This window comes from Barbus barbus (genome assembly GCF_936440315.1).
Source record: "Barbus barbus genome assembly, chromosome: 12".
Taxonomy (NCBI): Eukaryota; Metazoa; Chordata; class Actinopteri; order Cypriniformes; family Cyprinidae; genus Barbus; species Barbus barbus.
The window spans coordinates 5,527,882-5,547,341 of record NC_136740.1 but is presented as its reverse complement, the minus strand read 5'-3'; the positions used below and the strand labels follow the sequence as shown (position 1 = coordinate 5,547,341).

General features: G+C 39.4%; 1 protein-coding gene across 7 annotated transcripts; it reads left to right on the top strand.

Annotated features, from left to right (window-relative positions):
- Window positions 1-499: 499 nt before the first annotated feature.
- Window positions 500-18,420, top strand: LOC306877921 (popeye domain-containing protein 1). 7 transcript variants are annotated; one of them, XM_079429966.1, is made up of 9 exons: window positions 546-642; window positions 1,077-1,299; window positions 2,597-2,703; window positions 3,003-3,190; window positions 3,292-3,400; window positions 8,704-8,871; window positions 10,563-10,704; window positions 11,060-11,088; window positions 17,660-18,420. In XM_079429966.1, the coding sequence occupies exons 2-8, from the start codon at window positions 1,092-1,094 to the stop codon at window positions 11,080-11,082; spliced, it is 945 nt and encodes a 314-aa protein (XP_079286092.1). In that variant the 5' UTR covers window positions 546-642; window positions 1,077-1,091; the 3' UTR covers window positions 11,083-11,088; window positions 17,660-18,420. The 7 variants fall into 7 exon arrangements, with proteins under 7 accessions (XP_079286087.1, XP_079286089.1, XP_079286088.1 ...); XM_079429964.1 differs by having other exon boundaries at window positions 2,579-2,703; XM_079429965.1 differs by having other exon boundaries at window positions 571-646; window positions 1,038-1,299; window positions 2,579-2,703.
- Window positions 18,421-19,460: the final 1,040 nt, after the last annotated feature.

The window sequence follows — 19,460 nt, the reverse complement described above, 5'->3', positions numbered from 1 at the left end:
GCCATGCATTGTTTTATTATTTTATATTGTATAAGCTTTAAGTTTTCCCCAAACATTTTTGTCTTTGATTTATGTGATTTCATTGACCTGAAATCAATTTTTTTCCCAGACATGCAATTTTCTGTCCTCTTTTGTCAAGATTGGATTTTTGAATATTTGTATTGTCCTATGCTTATTTGTGTTTTTGAGTAAACAGATGTAAACCCATCTACAGGCCTATCTACAACCTTATTTACAATCAAAGTGCACAATATAGGCTATCCCTCTGCCTCATTTAAGAGCCTCCACACTGAATTTTAGTCAGCATTTAGGCTATAGGCTATGAAAATTGATCGAAGGGCGCTCTTGCTTAATTTATTTTTATTACAATTAAGGGTGTGTGGCGGGGCATGTTTAGTGTGCCTCCGTGTCAGCAACACAGACGCCTTATGATCATGAATGTCTTCCTCTAGTGGAGGGGTCGCGTAAGTATAGGCAGAGGAGTGGCCGCTTGGTTTGTGCCCTTTTTAAGTCAATGCCTGTCATCTGGCTGGAATGCGCTCCTCACACACTGCAGATCTCGGCTCAGCTATAGCAGTCTGTTATCTTCTGCCTTAACATTCCTCCAGACCGCGCACATTAGAGCTTGCATCGACAGCACCGGTGAGTAGACAGTGTTTTAATTAATAGGCCTTAATAAAGTATTTTAAAATAACCTCTTGTGATTCAGCAATATGCAATATTAACACGAAGCACAAGAGATAATAGAACGTTTATTGGAGATCGGTGACTGCATTTCTGGCTTCCAAATGTCCCCGAAAGCTGTTTGCGCATTTTCTGGCTTCTGATGTTTACGATAGGCTACTATTAATTGCGCTGACTGACATTTAGCCTACAACATTTATATCCAGACTATTCATGTAAGATAAACGCTTGCAATTCAGATTTATTAGAAATGAATCAATCATTTGACATGAAACGCACAGCTTTGAAATAAAGGCAGCACCTCTTTATAAAGAAACATGCTGGCGTCTGCTTTGCTTTGATTATGAATGTAGCGGTTCTAAAAGTTTACTCCCTGGCCATCTCCCCATCAGCTTGAAAACTTCAGAATGTCAGACTCCTTAAACTACACACCATCTCCACTGCCCTCCAGTGTACCATCAGTCGCTGGAGATTCAAACGCCACATTATGCCAGGACTGGGAGCAGTCTCATCACCTGCTGTTCCACCTGGCCAACCTGAGCCTTGGTCTAGGGTTCTTCATCCCCACCACAATAGCGCTTCACATGATCTTCCTCAGACTGCTGCTGATGACAGGTACAGAGCGCACTCTTATGGTGGTCAACAGAATAGCGATGCGCATACATTTGTTTGGCTGACAATCAATGCTAGTTCAAATGTAGGCTAGTTATCTTAAATTTAAACGTGGTCAAATTATCATGAAGATTAAAATGGTCGTGCACATGTACTGAAACAATTGAAATAATTAGCCTATAAGAAGTTTAGAAGGTATGATTGAACTTCATGCACTGTAGTTTTAATTCTATACAGTTTGCAGTCAATTCTTTTCAGTTGTTGAGCTGCGCTATTAACAGTTTAATGTGCATCTTTAAATGTAGGCTACTTCAAAAAAAAAAACAAATCATAGGCCTAATATAAGGTAAGTAATATAATTTGGTAATTGAAATAAAATTGAAATAAAAATAAAATATTACTATTGTAGTAAAAAACTTTAATGAAAATCAGAAATGTCTTTGCAACTAAATGAAAAAAGAAGTTGATGTTGGTTTGCTATTAATTAAAACTACAACTGAAAGAAAAAATAAGGACAACGAAAAAAATAAAAAAAATAAAATAACGTAGCAAAATTACTAAAATTTAAACTAAAAATAAAATCTGAAAATAAAAAAATTTAAGCTATTATGTATCAAATATATCAAAATATTAATAAAAAAATAATAATTTATAAATAATACTAAAATAATGAATCTATCATTTTAACAATTTTAATGTTTAAAAATATTTTGTAACCTCAAGTAACAAATTATCAAAACCATCTAAATACTAGAATGACAAGAGTCTGAACCACTGAGCTGCTAGATTAGATTTTTGTATTATTATTATTGTTTTAATCATATTAAAAAGATAATAATAAAAGTAGTGGCAAGTATGGTCTATCATTTTTAATTTAAGGAAGTCTGCGCAGAATATTTTGAAAGTTTAAAGGTGTGTCACAATAAGATTTATTTTTATGCACAATTCAAAGTTTGGATTGTTCTTAATTTGGATTAAGATTCATATGCACTTTTAAGAAACAAACAAAAAATTACTTTAAATTGTTATGTTGAGTTGGCACCGATAGCATCGTGGTTAGTACGTAGACGGCATAATACAACTATGCTAGTGACGAGACAAATTTGATTCCCGTCTCGAGGTCTGTTTATCTCCACCCACTGTTTTCCTGTTTGCTCTCTACTGCTCTATCCAATAAAGGCATGAAATGCACATAAATGTAACTTAGAAAATGTTTTCATGTTGGTTCACAACACTGCTCAGCTTTGTTGGATTTGAAATGCTTATCTTTATTGGATTTCAGGGTGCTCTTTGTTTATAGCATGGGCCACATTATATAGATGCACATTGGATGTGATGGTGTGGAATGTGGTTTTCCTTCTGGTGAACTTCATGCATTTCTTCTTCCTGCTTTATAAACGCAGACCGGTGAGTAACGTCACCAATGAGCAAGCTACATATTATTGATAGAGTCTGTTTGTATATCCATGGCTGAGAGATGCTTAAACTGCATCCAGGTAAACAGAGGTCAAATAACATGATTTGTATTAAGAAAATACGTTTTGCTGTTATCATCTTCTCTCTGTCTTTATGTCTTCATGAGTGGGAATTGTAGTTTTTGTACAATGGCTATGGTCATGTTGCCTTTGAATGAATTTTGATTCAAAATTAATATTCCCATTGCGCTAAATTCAATATACCTGCTTGGTTATGTTGTTTAATTCCAGATTAAGATTGACAGGGAGCTAAAATCATTGTTCAAGCGCATGTTCGAGCCCCTGCATGTACGTGAAGCTCTGTTTCAGAGGCTCACCGGCCAGTTCTGCACCATCCAGACCTTAAAGAAGGGCCAGGTCTATGCGGCAGAAGATAAGACCTCTGTTGATGAGCGCCTCAGCATTCTTCTCAAAGGAAAGTAGGTGCTTCACTTCACTAAGAGTCCATATTTACTTTCTAGCTCTCCTATTATATGTGCATTGTTTTTGAATTCTCTGACAAAGTTTATGCATTTTACAGGATGAAGGTATCATACCGTGGCCATTTCTTGCATAACATTTACACCAATGCTTTCATCGACTCTCCAGAATTCAGATCGACTCAGATGAACAGGGGTGAGAGGTTTCAGGTAATGTGTTTAAAGTTTATTATTTAAACATATCAGTTGAGTATGGTTAATGGTGAAAAATCACCATCTCACACCAGTGCTTCTCATGTAATTTCTGTACCGTGATATAACATTTTATATAAATCATAATACAAGTATTTTTTACTATACTCTTTACATATTAATAATAATGTCACACTTTATTTTAAGGTCCAATTCTCACTACTAGCAAACCTGTCACTGTTACATGTTGGGTTTTGTGACTGTTCCATGTCGGGTTTTCTGTTTTCCCCTGTGTCCTAGTTCAGTTTGATTAGTCATTGTGTACACCTGTCCTTCCCAATTATCTGCCCCTTTATAAGTTCCTGTGTTTGTTAGTCTCACTGTTGGTTATTGTTTCTATTATTGATGTGTGTGCACTCCCCTGTTCGTATCTGCTCCAAGAATCCTGATTAAAAGGAAGTATTATTGGATATCCTTGTCTTGCGCTCCTTGCTCAGCACAGCAACCGTAACAGAATAACCGACCGAAACAGCAAGTTTGCGGCGTTTTTTCCCCCGTTTTATTTTCCCGGTTTTGCCAGTTTTTTATTTTTTTTCCATGGATCCCGCTGTCCTCGTCCTCCTGTTGGAACAGGGGGATCGCTCTCTCGAGGACCACACCGAGGATTTTTTGTGTCTGGCCAACGAGACACACTTCCCGGACTACTGCCTCTGCACCTTCTACAAGGCTGGACTTAACATCACCACACGTAGGCAGTTGTCCGGGGACGGTCCTCGAGAGAGCCTCGCCGCCTTTATCGAGTGGGTGCTGGTGTCTTGCAAATCACAACTCAACGTGGACCTCACAGAGAATGACACCAGCCCCACTTGGGACCCAGTGCCCAGTCCGCTACCACCCAGCAGCGCGGAGCTGCCCGAGCCCACCGCAGACGGAGAGCCAGAGCCTGCCGCGGTCGTTGAGCCATCGCCATCAGGAGCGACAGAGCTGCCGATCGTCCCGGAGCCCGAGCCCCAAGTGTCTGACCAGGTGCGAGAGCCGGCAGTTCAACCGACGGTGGATGAAGCTGTGGAGATCGCAGGGGCGATGGAACGCCCCGCCCACGGCGCCACCGCTGAGGGTGAGCATGAACTGGACCTGGGAAACCTCATTGACTTTCACACTGACACAATCATCCTGAAGCCAGCTCCTGTATTGGATTTCTGGGAAATTATCCCACCCGACCTCCCTCTCCCACCGCCTCTCATTGACCGGGTCCCTACTCCAACACCCTCATCACTGGAGTTCGTCAGCCCCTCTGCTCACCCTCAGCTCACCATCTGTGGCGTGGGCTCGCCGCTGGTCTGCCGATCTCCAGCTCTGTTGGCGTTGAGTCTGGAGGATCCCTCGTCTCCGCCCTCAGCCTCCGAGACCCAGACTCCGCCTCAGTCCGGCGACCCAGCGGCTCCACCATGTCTTCCAGCTCCCTCGGCTCCACCGGATCCCGTCTGCCCACCAGCTCCACCGGGCTCCCTCGTCCTTCCGGCTCCGCATTGGTCAGTCGTCCCCCTACCTGCACCTCAGGACTACTCTCCTTGGGCTGCGCCCCGTCCCTTCGTCCCTCCGGCTCCGTTGGGCTCCTCCTTCCCTCCTGCTCCACCTATGTCCTCTGTCGCTCCGGCTCCGCCGCGGCCATCCGGATCTCCGCCTGCGACGAGGTCGCCGAAGACATCTGCTCCGCCTTGGACCTCCGGATCTTCGGCGTCACCCTGGCTCTTCGGCTCTCCGTCTTCACCTAGGGCTCCACCTCCACCTGCTCCGCCGCCGTGGGTCGGCCCCATGGAGTCGGCGGTCACTCCTCCACCATGGCTCCTCCCTCCGTCGGCTCCCCCTTGGGCCACGATCCTGACTGTGGCCTGGATCGTCATCTGGCTCCTCCTGTTCCTGGCTCCCCCTTGGCTTCTCCCACCCTCCACTCCCCCATGGACTTATTGTTTGGACTCCATGTCTTTTCTCTGCCTCCCTCCTGTTCCACATCCTCCTCCAGAGCCCCCATCCACCCTCCTCAGTTGTTACGTTACGGCGTGAGGCCACGCCTTGCCGGGAGGGGGCGATATGTTACATGTTGGGTTTTCTGTTTTCCCCTGTGTCCTAGTTCAGTTTGATTAGTCATTGTGTACACCTGTCCTTCCCAATTATCTGCCCCTTTATAAGTTCCTGTGTTTGTCAGTCTCACTGTCGGTTATTGTTTCTATTATTGATGTGTGTGCACTCCCCTGTTCGTATCTGCTCCAAGAATCCTGATTAAAAGGAAGTATTATTGGATATCCTTGTCTTGCGCTCCTTGCTCAGCACAGCAACCGTAACAGTCACGACAACTTCTGCCTCAATAAACTCCTAATTTGCTGCTTATTAATAGTTAGTAAGGTAGTTGTTAAATTTAGATATTGGGTAGGGATGTATAATATGGCCATGCACAATATGTGCTTTATAAGTACTAATAAACAGTCATTATGTTAATAATAGGTATGCTAATAAGCAACTAGTTAATAGTGATAATTGGTCCCTATACTAAAGTGTGACAAATAATAATTATAATTTACTTTGTCAACAAGTGTCTGCTTTCTGTGTTGCTGCTCATATGACAAATCAAATTTTAACTCTGAACTATAGGACAATCTGATTGAATGAGATGATTTATTAATCGGAAAAGATCAGGACGAAGACAGTCAAATATTCTCCAAAAAATTAGAGAGTACTATTAAAGATTTCAGTTGTACATTTAATCCTAAAAATAAAAAATATACTGTCCCTTGGATTAATTCAGATATCCTAAGAACTAATGAAAAAACAGGATCTTGCTTTAAAAACAGCAAACAGATCAAAGTTTAGTCATGATAGACAACATTTCGCTATGTTACGGAACAAGGTGGTAAAGTCGTTGAGAAAAGCAAAGGCTGATTTTTTTCTGAGAATAATTAATGAGGCTAGAGGTAATTCTAAGACAATCTGGAATAAATTGAGCTACTTAAAAGGAGATAAAAGAAAAGATAGGTCATCACTTGAATTGATGGTTAACTGGAAGCTGACTAACAATCCAGCTGATGTAGCCGAAGCACTAAATTATTACTTTGTTGACTCGGTAGTCACAATTGCACAGTGTTTTTCCCCTAAGTATACAGAAATGTATCCCGTTAATCAGGTGAACAAGTCCTTACTCTAAGGGCAGTCTCTGAATTAGACGTCACAAGACCAATTACATCTCTTAAACCATCCAGAGCAAAGGATATATTTGGTATGGATGTGGTAATGCTTAAAGAGCTTAGTGAGTCGTTAGTTAATCCTATCGCTAAAATTATCAATCTTTCAGTTTCTCAGGGGATGTTCCCATGTGCTTGGAAGTCATCTGTTATTGTGCCTAAATTCAAAAGTGGTGATCCTCACTCTGCTAGTAATTACAGACCTATTAGTATTTTACCTATAGTCTCAAAGGTTGCAGAGAAATTGATGGCTGCACAAATCACTAATTATTCGCATAATAGTTATTTTGTTTTACATCCAATGCAATTTGGCTTCAGAGCAAACTACTCAACTGAGATGGCAAATTGCTATTTCACTGAAAAAGTTTAGTCTCTATTAGATAAAGGAGGGGTCGTCGGGACTGTGTTTCTTGACTTCAGGAAGGCCTTCGACACTGTAAACCAGAATTCTGTTGTCTAAATTATTAAGTTTTAATTTCTCTCCACATACGTTGAGATGGATTGAATCATACTTGTCAGGTCGCACACAGTATGTTAGTATACAGAATTATAAGTCAGCTCCTTTAAGTATATCCACTGGTGTTCCACAAGGATCTATTCTGGGTCCTTTACTTTTTACGTTGTACATCAATGATCTTCCATCCGTCTGTCCTAACACTAACATTCAAATGTATGCAGATGACACTGTTATTTATATACACGGAAGTAGTGTGTCACAAGTTGCAAATTAACTTACAGAATCCCTGGTTCATGTTGCAGCTTGGCTAGAACATTGCTGCTTACAGTTAAACATCTCTAAAACAGTGTGTATGTTTATCACCAAAACTAAGAATTTAAGTATAGTGCCAGATGTATTTGTTTCAGGGGAAAGATTACAAGTTGTATCTGAATATAAGTACCTTGGTATTCTGATTGATTCCAAACTTTCATTTAAGGCGCAAGTTAAAAAGGTATGTAACCGGGTCAGATTTAGTTTATCAAATTTTAGATTTATTTGTGATTCTATGTCGTCTGACGCCGCTTTGATGTATATGCATTCCATGATTATTTCTCATATTACTTAATGTTTAACTACTTGGTCGCAAGCTAGTATTACTACTCTGAAACCACTAGAGTCTTTGTATAAACAATCACTAAAAACTCTTGATAAGAAATCAGTTCAGTTTCATCATTGCTCAATATTAAAAAAATACAATTTGCTAAGCTGGGATAACTTGATCAATGTTGTACATATTTGTCTGCTGTTTAAGACTATACATAGCCTGTCTTCACCACTAAAACAGTTTGTGAATGTTAAAACAACTGCTCACCGATCTACAAGGGGTGGAGAAAGAGGGGACTGTATTATTCCTCTCAAAAGAAGTAACTTTAGTCAATCTGTATTCTCGGTCAAAGCTGCAAGGGAATTGAACTTTGTCCCATCAACAATTAGACGATTACATACTTTTGGCTCTTTTCAGTCTCATCTTAATAAATGGTTACTGACAACTCAGCACTGTCAACATTAGTATTGTATTCTTGACAATAGACTTCTTTGTACTAATTGCTCTTGGCTAAGTTGCTCTCTTCTGCTGCCATCTTTCTCTTTCTCTCTCTCTTTCCTTTTTCTCATGTTTACTTTGTTTTAGATAATTCACATATATTTTGTATTTTAGTAGTGATTTCTCTGTGTGTGAATTTGTTTTGTAACTATTATTATTATTATTTTTTTCTCTCTTTTCTCTCCATATGATGTGTATGTGTGGGATTCTCTGTCTCTGTTTTCATGGTTTTAACATTCTGTCAAGGGTCTACAGATGAAATATAGCCTTTTGGGCTAATTCTGGCACGTTTACATTTATGTTTATTAATGTGCATTGCCCCTGTAAATAAACTAAACAAACAAGATAGTGGCGATAATAATATCCTCCAGTTGTTGTATGTGGTGAAAAGAAAAAAGTGCTTTAGCAGTTGTATGTTTGTTTGTTTAATTTGTATGAGGGGAGCCATCTCAAGAAAGACAATGTCAATTTCTGGTCATTTTGTGGAAGAGTAGACTAATATACAGCATTTACATTTATCTGTCACATGCACATGAATATACAGGTGACAATCACTGCTGAGGAAAACTGCAAGCTCCTGTGCTGGTCTAGAGAGCGTCTGACTTACTTCCTGGAGTCAGAGACTTTTCTGAACGAGGTGTTTAGGTACCTCATTGGCAAAGACATCACCAACAAGCTTTACTCTCTCAATGATCCAACCCTGAGTGACAAGGTAAGAACATAGCATGTTAATGAATATGACAATTTTAATGTATTTGGTCTTGGCAGAGTAGATTTGCTATGCATGCCACGACTGCAACAGCAATAAATACACGTACACTCTGCAGTTAGTATGTAAGATATCCTGCTGCTTGAATAGGCATACATAAATCTAGGGGTGACTTCGAATAGTCGATGATTCGATGCTTCGACAGGAGGTGCCTGATTCGACTCCCAATCTCACAGTCGAATATTCGCGGGTTGTTACGATCATGCCATTTTGGCTATATGGGGGTGCTCAAATGATTTCACATAGGACTACCGGTTTTCTCCCAATAAGTTAATATACACCCTATTATGATAATGCTGTAAATAAGAATCTGAAAAGAAAGAAGCTTTAAATAAATATTTTAACATGCATGAATAAATCCAACCACCCCTATAGAATTAAGTTTCACTTTCCATAATCTGTGACTGATAGAGGAGCATCTTGGCGGCAGGGATGTAAAACTTTAACTTGACTCAAACCTAGTGAGTCAATAGAGTGAAAGACTTAGAGTGAAAGACATTTTTTCGAACAGGCATCAGGGTACAAGTGATTTCAAAACATTTCAGATGGTTATATATATTGTGTATTCTTTATCTCGTATAAGATGCATTAGGTTGAGTTATGCGCTGCAGTAAAGTGTTTCATTGTACGGTGATTATCTCTTCAGTGCGCAGCGCGAGCAGGACAAACAGCAATAATATTAATGATAATGACTGAGACTGTCATATACACATAACAGTATAATTAGAACACTAATTAAAAAATACGCTGTGAATTTTTAGAGTTTAGTTGCTGTGTTTCTGCACGTTGTTGCGTGAAGAACGCGTCCAAAAATTTAGTTAATTCAGAGCCGCACAGACATGTTCATGTATTCGGGGCATTTTGTGCATATTGTATAAATAACGAAGCGTATTAAGTTAAGTCCCATTAATTATAAACCTGCCATCAAATGCTTCATTCTACTGGTAATCTTCAGCATGCGCAGCTCAAAACAGAAATGCAGAACATTAAATAACTGCCATAAACATAACGTCATACATAAATGTCATATACATAACGTTATAATGGGAGCACTATATTATAATGTGAATTCTTAGGGTTTCGCTGACGTTTAATGTTAACTATCTTTTAATCAAAACACAAACCATTATTTACCCCGTTTGTGTCTGCGAGGTATCCGTTACACATTTGCCTGTGTGTTAACGTCAGTAATTATGGAATGTCTGACTTAACTCTTGGTAATGTATTTTGACCCCGCCCCCAAACATATGATTCGAATATCAGTCGACTATCAGCAAGATTCGAAAATTCCGATTCGACTATGAAAATCCTTAGTCGAGGACACCCCTACATAAATCCCTTAGCAGATATAGATAAGCGGTGCTGGGGGAGGGTCTCAACAGATAATTTAAATGCTGAGCAAGCAATCGAACTGGATGCAGAATCTGGCCAGGACATATTTCAGCCGGGGTTTATAAACTGCCTAAATTGTCTGGGTTTTGGCTATGTTTTCTTATTGTTTTAGGCAATTTAGAAATCTCAGCCAGGATTAGATATGTTTGTAGAAAAAATATAATTTATGCCTACATATATATGTCTTTACAAAGCTAAATTCAGAATGATTTATAACTAAGTTTATGGTGATTGAACCATAGGCTGTAAAGAAAATGGACCGTCAGCCAAGCCTATGTTCTCAGCTGTCTATGATGCAGATGAGGAACAGCATGGCTAGCACCAGTGACACAGAAGATGTGCTCAACCAGATCCTCAGAGGCGGGTCAACTGGGTCATCACTCCGTAAGTCTATAGACTTTTCTTGAGCTACAGTATCTTTCACTAATCAGTCAGTGCTAAGCTGTATTTCAAGCACTAACCACAATTTACACAACAGGCCATGCATGATCCGATATTAGACTCCACAAATGCTGAAATAAACCAAAACACACGTCTCACTGTTTTCTGTCACTCCTAACTTTAAAATGTCAAGACATGTCTAATTTGCATTCTTCATCTCCACTCTGAACTTCATCGGTTCCAATGTGAGTTGCTAATAGGGTACTAAATTTGTGGTATTGCACAATACAATGGTGTGATTTCAAACTATTAATATCGGGCGTGTCCCTGATGTTCTCTCCTCCTGTTCCTTCTCTAGCTGTGACCTCAGATCGGGCCTGATGGGGTGTAAGATGGTTTATTTTTTCTCACTATCTTTCTCTTCCTCAACCCCAACAAAAATCGTCATTTTCAACATAACCAGAAAGTAGATTAACTCCCTTCTACGCTCTTAAAAATAAAGGTGCTTTAAAAGGTTCTTCACAGTGATGCCATAGAATAACCATTTTTGGTTCCACAAAGAAACATTCAGTCAAAGGTTCTTTAAAGAACCATCTCTTTCTTACCTTTTTATAATCTGAAGAACCTTCTTTCACCACAAAGAACCTTTTGTGAAATAGAAAGGTATTCAGATGTTAAAGGTTCTTTTTGAACCATTTAGACAAAAAAGGTTATTCTATGGCATTGTGAAGCACCGTTATTTTTAAGAGTGTAGTAGTCAAAGTAAGTGACTTCTGATAACAGACCTGTTATGAAGTTAACCATTAACATCCAAAAAACTGCATTTGATAAGTTTTTCCATAACTTTCATGCCATAAAACATGTCATGTTCAACTAAATTCATCAGATCAATATACAGTATGAGCACTACACTGTATATGTACACTGATCAGCCAAAACATTACAACCGCCTGCTTAATATCAGGTAGGTCCCCCTCATGCTGCCAAAACAGCTCAGATGCATCAAGGCATGGATTACACAAGACCTCTAAATCTGTCCTGTGGAACATTAGCCAGATCCTTCAAGTCCTGCCAGTTGCAAGGTTAGGCCACCTTGGATTGGGTGTGTTGGTCTAGCACATCCCACAAGTCGTTTTTCTACCGTCTGTCCAGACAGTTCTAAGAATGGTAAGGAATGGTGACACTTATATTTCCACTTGACCTTGGTTTGGCACGGCATGATTACAAACCTGTCTCAGCCTGGAAGTGGACTGGATACATGTTTGTTGTCTGGCTACCAGTTTCACGTAATAGCTGGCCAAGCACGCTATTTGAGCAAAGTAAACACTATTTGAGCAAAGTAAAATATCTGATAATTCTCAAGATTCAAGATTTTTATTTGTCACATACACAATTATACAGAGTATAACCAGCAGTGAAATGTAGGTATAATAGAAATTCTCCATAATGCGGTTACTATTTACACCTCATTCTGTCTGTTAACACTTGGATTACCAAGGCAATGACTGATGCATTTGTATTACATTCCAAAGAGCTCTTTTATCAACCCCACAATGAAAAATGAAACCATATCCAGCTTGCCTGGATCGGCATGGAATGGAATGGTTAAGCAAAGAGAACAGTTTGGCCTAATGGTGGAAAAGTTGATAGATGATCAATCAGATTGAGATCTGGGGAATTTGGAGGCCAAGGAAACTCTGTCATGTTCCTCGATCCATTCCTGAACAATTTTTGCAATGTGCCAGGGTACATTATCCTGCTGAATAAGGCCTCTGCCATCAGGGACCACCATTGCATAAAGGGTGCATGTGGTCTGATACAATCTTTACGTGGTACATGTCAAAGTAAGATCCACATGAATGCCAACACAAAAGGTTTCCAAGCTGAATATTGGCCAGAGCATATCAATGCTTCGCTGGCCTGGCTTCTTCCCATATTGCATCCTGCTGTCATCTCCACTTGATCTAAAAGAAACAAGATTCATCAGACCAGACAACCTTCTTCCATTGCTCCATGGTCCAGTCCTGATGCTCACATGCCCTGTGTGTCCTGACACCTTTCTATCATGGCCAGCATTAAGTTTTTCAACAATTCAAGCTTCAGTTGCTCTTCCGCTTGATCAGACCAGATGGGCTAGCCTTCTCTCACCATGTGCATCAATGAGACCCTGATGCCAGTTCACCGGTTGTCCTTCCTTGCAGCACTTTTGTTATGTACTAACCACTGCATACCGGGACACCCCACAAGACTTGGCGTTTTGGAGATGCTTCACGTGAAATTCAAGAACTGACAATTTACTTGCTGCCTAATATATCCCACCCCCAACAGGTGCCACTCTAAAAATATAATCAGTATTTTAATGTTGTGGCTGATCAGTGTATATAGTTTCATATCTTTCGGATCACTCTGCACTCTCTCTTTTTTTTTAAATAAAATCAATACTTCATATGATTTTAATTTTTTATTATTTATTCAACAAATAGCCACATATTAATAATAGGAGAATGGACAATTAGCTGTTTTGCTTTGCAGCAGGGTCCAGATCACTCTGTTGGGTTTTTGCCAGTTGACTGTACATCATCTTCTATATACATACAGTTGAGGTTTGCATACCCCTTGTCTACTAAGTTTATAAACCCCTTTTGAAATTCAATGTATTGTTATAGACATAATCCAATTTATTGTTATAGGCATAATCCAAGTAGTACCGCCGCTCTTTAAATTTCAGAATGCTTCGAACATATAATTTAACAAAGCCTTGAACTTGTATGTGCCACTCTGAACCTCTGCTCTGAGAAAAAAATAAAATAAAAATCACAAATGTTTTGAAGCTACATGAAGCAGTGTTTCAAAAGCACTCAACATTAGTATACAATGCTATTACGAGCATATTCCATGCCAAGTACCTATTAGCCCTTGCCATCTGGAGTTTCCTGAATGATCTTTAGGTTATGTAAAATCTGCTAATTGGCTAAATTAGGTGGCTTGTATCAATTTGTGATCACAGATGTTGGAGGTTAGTAAAGAGACCCATATAAACCCACAGTTTGTGAATGAATGAATGCATGACATTTTATCTGATAAATATGTTGAAAAGTTGAATCTGATTAGAATGAGGATGTGACAATTAAAGGGATAGTTCACCCAAAAATTAAAATCGTCATACTTTACTCACCCTCAAGTAGTTCCAAACCTGTATGAATGTCTTTGTTCTGCTGAACACAAAGGAAGATATTTTGAAGAAAGTTTGTAACCAGGCTGTTTTAGGGCACCATTGACTTCCATAGTACATTTATTCAAAGGCCCAAACTGACTTTGTGCAGTTGCTGATATTGATGACGAAAAGCAAGATGAAATTCTAATAATATCTTGTAAGGTAGCTAAATCAGTGAGATCTTTAACAGACTTGCATAAAACACATAAATATCAGTTTCTCTCTCTCTCTCTCTCTCTCTCTCTACAGTATATATATATATATATATATATATATATATATATCCCAATTATACAATATATTTTTTTATAAAAATCAGTAAAGTTTTCACAGCAAAAAAAAAAAAAAAAAAACATTTATCACAACCTGGTGGAGGACATTTTAATAATAAATACAAAAAGGTTTTTAATAATACTTTACCTAAAAAGTATTAACTTATCAATCAGACAACAGAAGTCATGTACAGTAGTAGATTGTGTACAACAGGTTTCCTTCCTAAGTCGAATTCATGCTGTGTCATGGTAATTGACAGCCTCCAGCATAACCGGTGTCTGAAGCACGCCAGTCTTGATTGGCCACCACCTGATAGTAATTGTCACAGGTGCACCTGCTGATTATAAAAGAGGCGACTAGAGAACATGGCTGTATCTGAGATCGCCCCCTATACCCTCATTCACTAGTCCCTACATTAGGTCACTTATTCAGTTCACTTGAAGGAGTGAGTGAATTCGGACTGCTGATTTTACATAGTTTGTGCTGCTGTTTAATAATCATTTAAAACTGGCAGCTCCAGTAGTAAGATTAAAGGATTTATCTTGAACTCTGCCATGGAAATTATGTATAGACTCTGGTTAAACAATTTATTAATCAATTTACAATGAATTTGTCCCTGTGCTGTATTACGCTTGTACACCTTGGACGAGCGCGTGTTGTAAAATGAATGGATGGATGATTCCGTATCCAGGATTCCGTATCTAGATCAGATGGTGGATCAGCACATAGAGATGACCTCTACAGACTTGAACGTCAGCGGAGACCAGGACACCTAGATGAGCCCCAGAGACAGATGCCCAGTGAAGACCTCGTCACCTAGACGGCCATCGGGACAAGACCACGGGAACCAGATGAGTCCCTTACACAATCTGACTTTGCTGCAGTTGGAATTGAACTGTTGGTTCGTTTGACCAGAGGAGAACTGGCCCCCGACTGAGCCTGGTTTCTCCCAAGGTTTTTACTCCATTCTGTCACCGATGGAGTTTTGGTTCCTTGCCGCTGTCGCCTCTGGCTTGCTTAGTTGGGGACACTTCATTTCCAGCGATATTGTCGACAGCGATTGCATAGACACCATTTAAACTGAACTGAGCTGGACAATGACATCAATGAATTCAATGATGAAATGACCTTAATTGAAAATTAAGTGTTTAATCTTGTCTTTCTACATTATTGACTAACTATTTTCCTATTTTGATATTGTAAAGTTGCTTTGACACAATCTGTATTGTTAAAGGCGCCATATAAATAAAGGTGACGACTTGATTCAGCGGCAGGCGCCATCTTCTGGCAAGACGCGGCAATTGATTCAGCACGCAACTCACACAGTGCATTATGGGGATTCTCTAACTGTTGAGTGTACATCGGTTGTACACTCATTATTGCTGCACATTGTGGGATTGAATGAGTGCACTCGAGAACATCCACTATGGTTTTGGATACCACTAAAAATGTCTGTCCCCTCAAATAGTGCCCTATTTCGCAAGCATGGGAAGCTCTCGCGGGCTGGCTGTGCTCACTGTGATGCATTCATCTGGTGTCTGCCCCTCTGCGGTGCTGGACCCACAACATCTGCATCTGCATACTTGGGGCTTGTAGAGGGACTTGGCTGATGAGCTTGAGATGGGTCTTTCCCTTTCTCAATCCTTGGTCGTCAGTTCGGATGCCCTTGTGTTGGGAGGCCAGCATTCGGCTTTTTCCAGTTCAGCAGAAGGACTGTCCCTTGGCCGATCTAGCTCAAAGGAGCTAGATGTTATGGGGGTCGAGGCGGACGTTACATCTGAGCCTGCCTCCTTTTCGTAACCAGTGTATGGAGAGCTGCTGGACATAATGCGTGACTGCTAGATTGAAACTGTCCTGGGTGGTGGAGAAGCAGAAGCCCGCTCCAGGCAGACTGGATGAGACTTCCGTTCCTCCCTGAGCTGCTTGACGAGCTCTGCAAGTCATGGAGGAATCCATTTTTTGCCTGCATTATCCCCTCTAGCAGGTCTAATTATGCTAATGTTAAGGGTTTGGATGACAGCATGTATACAAAGATGCCGTGGATGGAGGAAGCCCTTGCGGGGTCTTTGTGGAAGGCTCCAACTTTGCCCTCAAAGCCCTGTCAACTTACATCTAGGCTTGTGGGCAAAGCATACACAGCGGCTGGACAGGCCTGCGGTGCCCTGCATACCAAGCCGCTGAAGTGGTGGAAGGTATGGCCCCTCACGACACCTAGGAGCTCCATAGCACTACCAATCTTGCTCTCCGTGCATTCATTCCTGAAAACGTAATTACCATGATGCAGTGCAAGTTCCACTTCCGAAAGATTCCCTGAGAAGGGGAATGAGGCATCGCGTTGTGTTGCCATACTTCGTGCATGCCTATCTTCTTCCTTCAGACAACAAAGCTTAAGATGTAGTCGGGGCCGATAGCCTTGTGCTACGGGCGTCCCAAATTCTAATCCCAGCTCATGGACCTTTCCCGATCCCACCCCTTTCTCTCTCCCACTTTGATTCCTGTCAGCTCTAGACATGAAGACATGTTTTATTATCAGCAGATGCGCTTGACTATATCAATTACCATGACGCAGTGTCTCATTCCCCTTATCAGGGAACCAAGGTTACATTTGTAACCAGAACGTTTTTCAGCAAAGATTTGATCATGTTGATAATTTAGAGGCCTTAGAAATTGTGCAACATGATTTAAACATCTTGCAGATTATTAAAAGGGGTATGCACACTAAAGTACTGCAGACTAATGCACGTCAGATATTAATCAATGTCTCAATAAAAACACTTCTTTCACTTATTTCATACTGCGGTCACATTAGACTTTGGACATGCAAAATTTATTTGGATACTACAACAGCCATAATATGTAATTGCCAGTCTCTGTTGCATCTTTTTTTTAAAATATAAATTCAGCATATAAGAAATAATAATAAATGTAAAAAACAAAACAAAAAAAAACAATGTACTCCACTTAACTGCAGTGCTGCAAACCTGCAACTTTGAAGTGATGCGTCTCATTCGATGTCTTCACTTTGAATGAATTCAGAATGCAAAATTCAAACTTTATGCATTAATGCAGTGAAATTCGCATGATATTGAGTTTCCAGCATGCGTATTAATGGAAATGAAGGGAAAAAAAAGTGTAGTGTGACCGATCCTTCAGACACACGACTCAAAAACGTATTTCCAGTCCACACATTTTGGATACTGCTAATTTTATATAACATGCACAGAGTGTATATAACAAAGTTGTCATTTTTATTGTTTGTGTGATTTTTATTTACATTATTGTGATGGTACTGTTGAGTTGTGGAAACAGTTAATAAAGTTAAGAGAATGATAGAAAGTTTTGTCTCCTATGACTTTATATAACATTATACATAAATCTTAATGTGTAACTACATAATGTTAGTATGAAACCCTCAAAAAACATTATTTTGGACTTTGACGATGAGTTGTTGTGTTTGTTTGTTTCCTCCAGAGAAAAATCCTCTGACAAAAGCATCCACGACTATGAAGCCAATTGAAGAAGGAATGGAAGACGACGTTTTCGAAGCTGAATCCCCCACTACCTCTCAGAATATTTCCAGGACTCCCAGAGAAGACATGTAAAGTGTATTTTATCACCTCATGGTCTTCAGACTTCTGTGTTTCATTTCATGTTCTATAAAAAAAAGAATGTAAAATTAATTGAACAAGAACATAATTCAGACTCCCACCTCAGATTACACTGTTCGGAGTATAGATGTGAGGGCTTATCTAGTTACAGATTTAACTTTAAATTAATAGTAATTAATTAATTTTAATAGTTTATTTCTTACTTTAGTAGAATCTGTATACAGAACGGATTTTAAATGTATGCATTTCATAAAAAATTAAAAAAATAAAATATTTTTATTTTGAATTTGGCTAACTGTCCTAATCATGTGTAAAACAAAACTGATTACTTCTTAACCCTCAGTAAAATTGGTACCATGCCCATTTCCTTGCATGTTCCTGTTTTTTTAAGTCATGTTTTCTTGTGTGATATGTTAACAAAAATTAATTGTATTATTATCACACAGGTAATTATTACAGGGATAAGCAATGATGAAGTGTACACTGGATTTATTCAATGGCCTGTTTGAAACATTTCTTCCAAATGTTTTTCTTTTCTATGTCTATTGTGTGTTTATGGTCATACTGATACTTGAAATGACTTTTTTTAGATTAAAGTTTGGCACTACGGACATGCATTTCTTTAATACTGTATTTCATTATTATTTCTTTCTAACCTAACAATGGCTGTGCTTAACATAAGTGATTCACAAATCACTCAAGGAAAAGAAAAAAACATTGCTGAAAGATTATAATTCAGGGGAACACTGCTTATGATCTAATATTCAATCTCAGAAGATGACTTGTTAATTGTTCTAATTTTAAGAAAATTTTTATTTTACACTACATTTTTCTGAGGCTTATTGATGAAGATCAATCCCACATCATTCAGGTATCATAACTCCTGTGTAGACTGTGCTGTCAAAATTTATATCTCGAAAGCCTTGCTTTGGAGTGCCCGCCAAATGTATAAATGTAAATGTTTTAGAAAAGGAAACTTACCACCGACTAACTTACCATATCCAAAGCCAAACAACTTTAACTTCAAGGTCTCTGTTTTAATCAGAACATTGTTAGTATGCATCTCACCATGGTATGGTGTGCACTTTTGCACTTGTGTGCTAGCTTTTGTTCCAGGTGACTTTATGACTATGGAGATCTAACAAGGTCTCACAGGAGTCTGTACATTTCCAAATCAGGATAGTTTCATTTGGTTTATCAAGCCACATATAATTCTACAACATAGGGGCTCCTGGGAGCATCAGAACCACTTCCAAATTCAGAGTATCTTTTATTTGACTCAAAAGGAGTTATTTCATGTCATTATATCCTTATATTATATATTTATACCAGCGGTTCTTATATGCTGCCTTCACGTGCTATCGGAAATGTCCTATTTCCCACTTGTGAAGTCGTGATTACGAGCTTGTCGTATTCAAGTCTCGGAAAGAATAAATTGTAGCATCCCATTGTTTGACAATATAAACATTCACCGCACTATACATGCAGTTTGCTGACAATTCTGGAATTTTGGTCAAATACATGCTTATTTCACTGCTTACAAAACATACAATATTGCTTCAAATGATCGTTCAAATCTAGCCTATAAATACACTACTTTAGCGACAAGACACAGGGATGTAGTTGTTGTGAGAAGACCATTGAAAGCAGCAATGGTCTCCTCC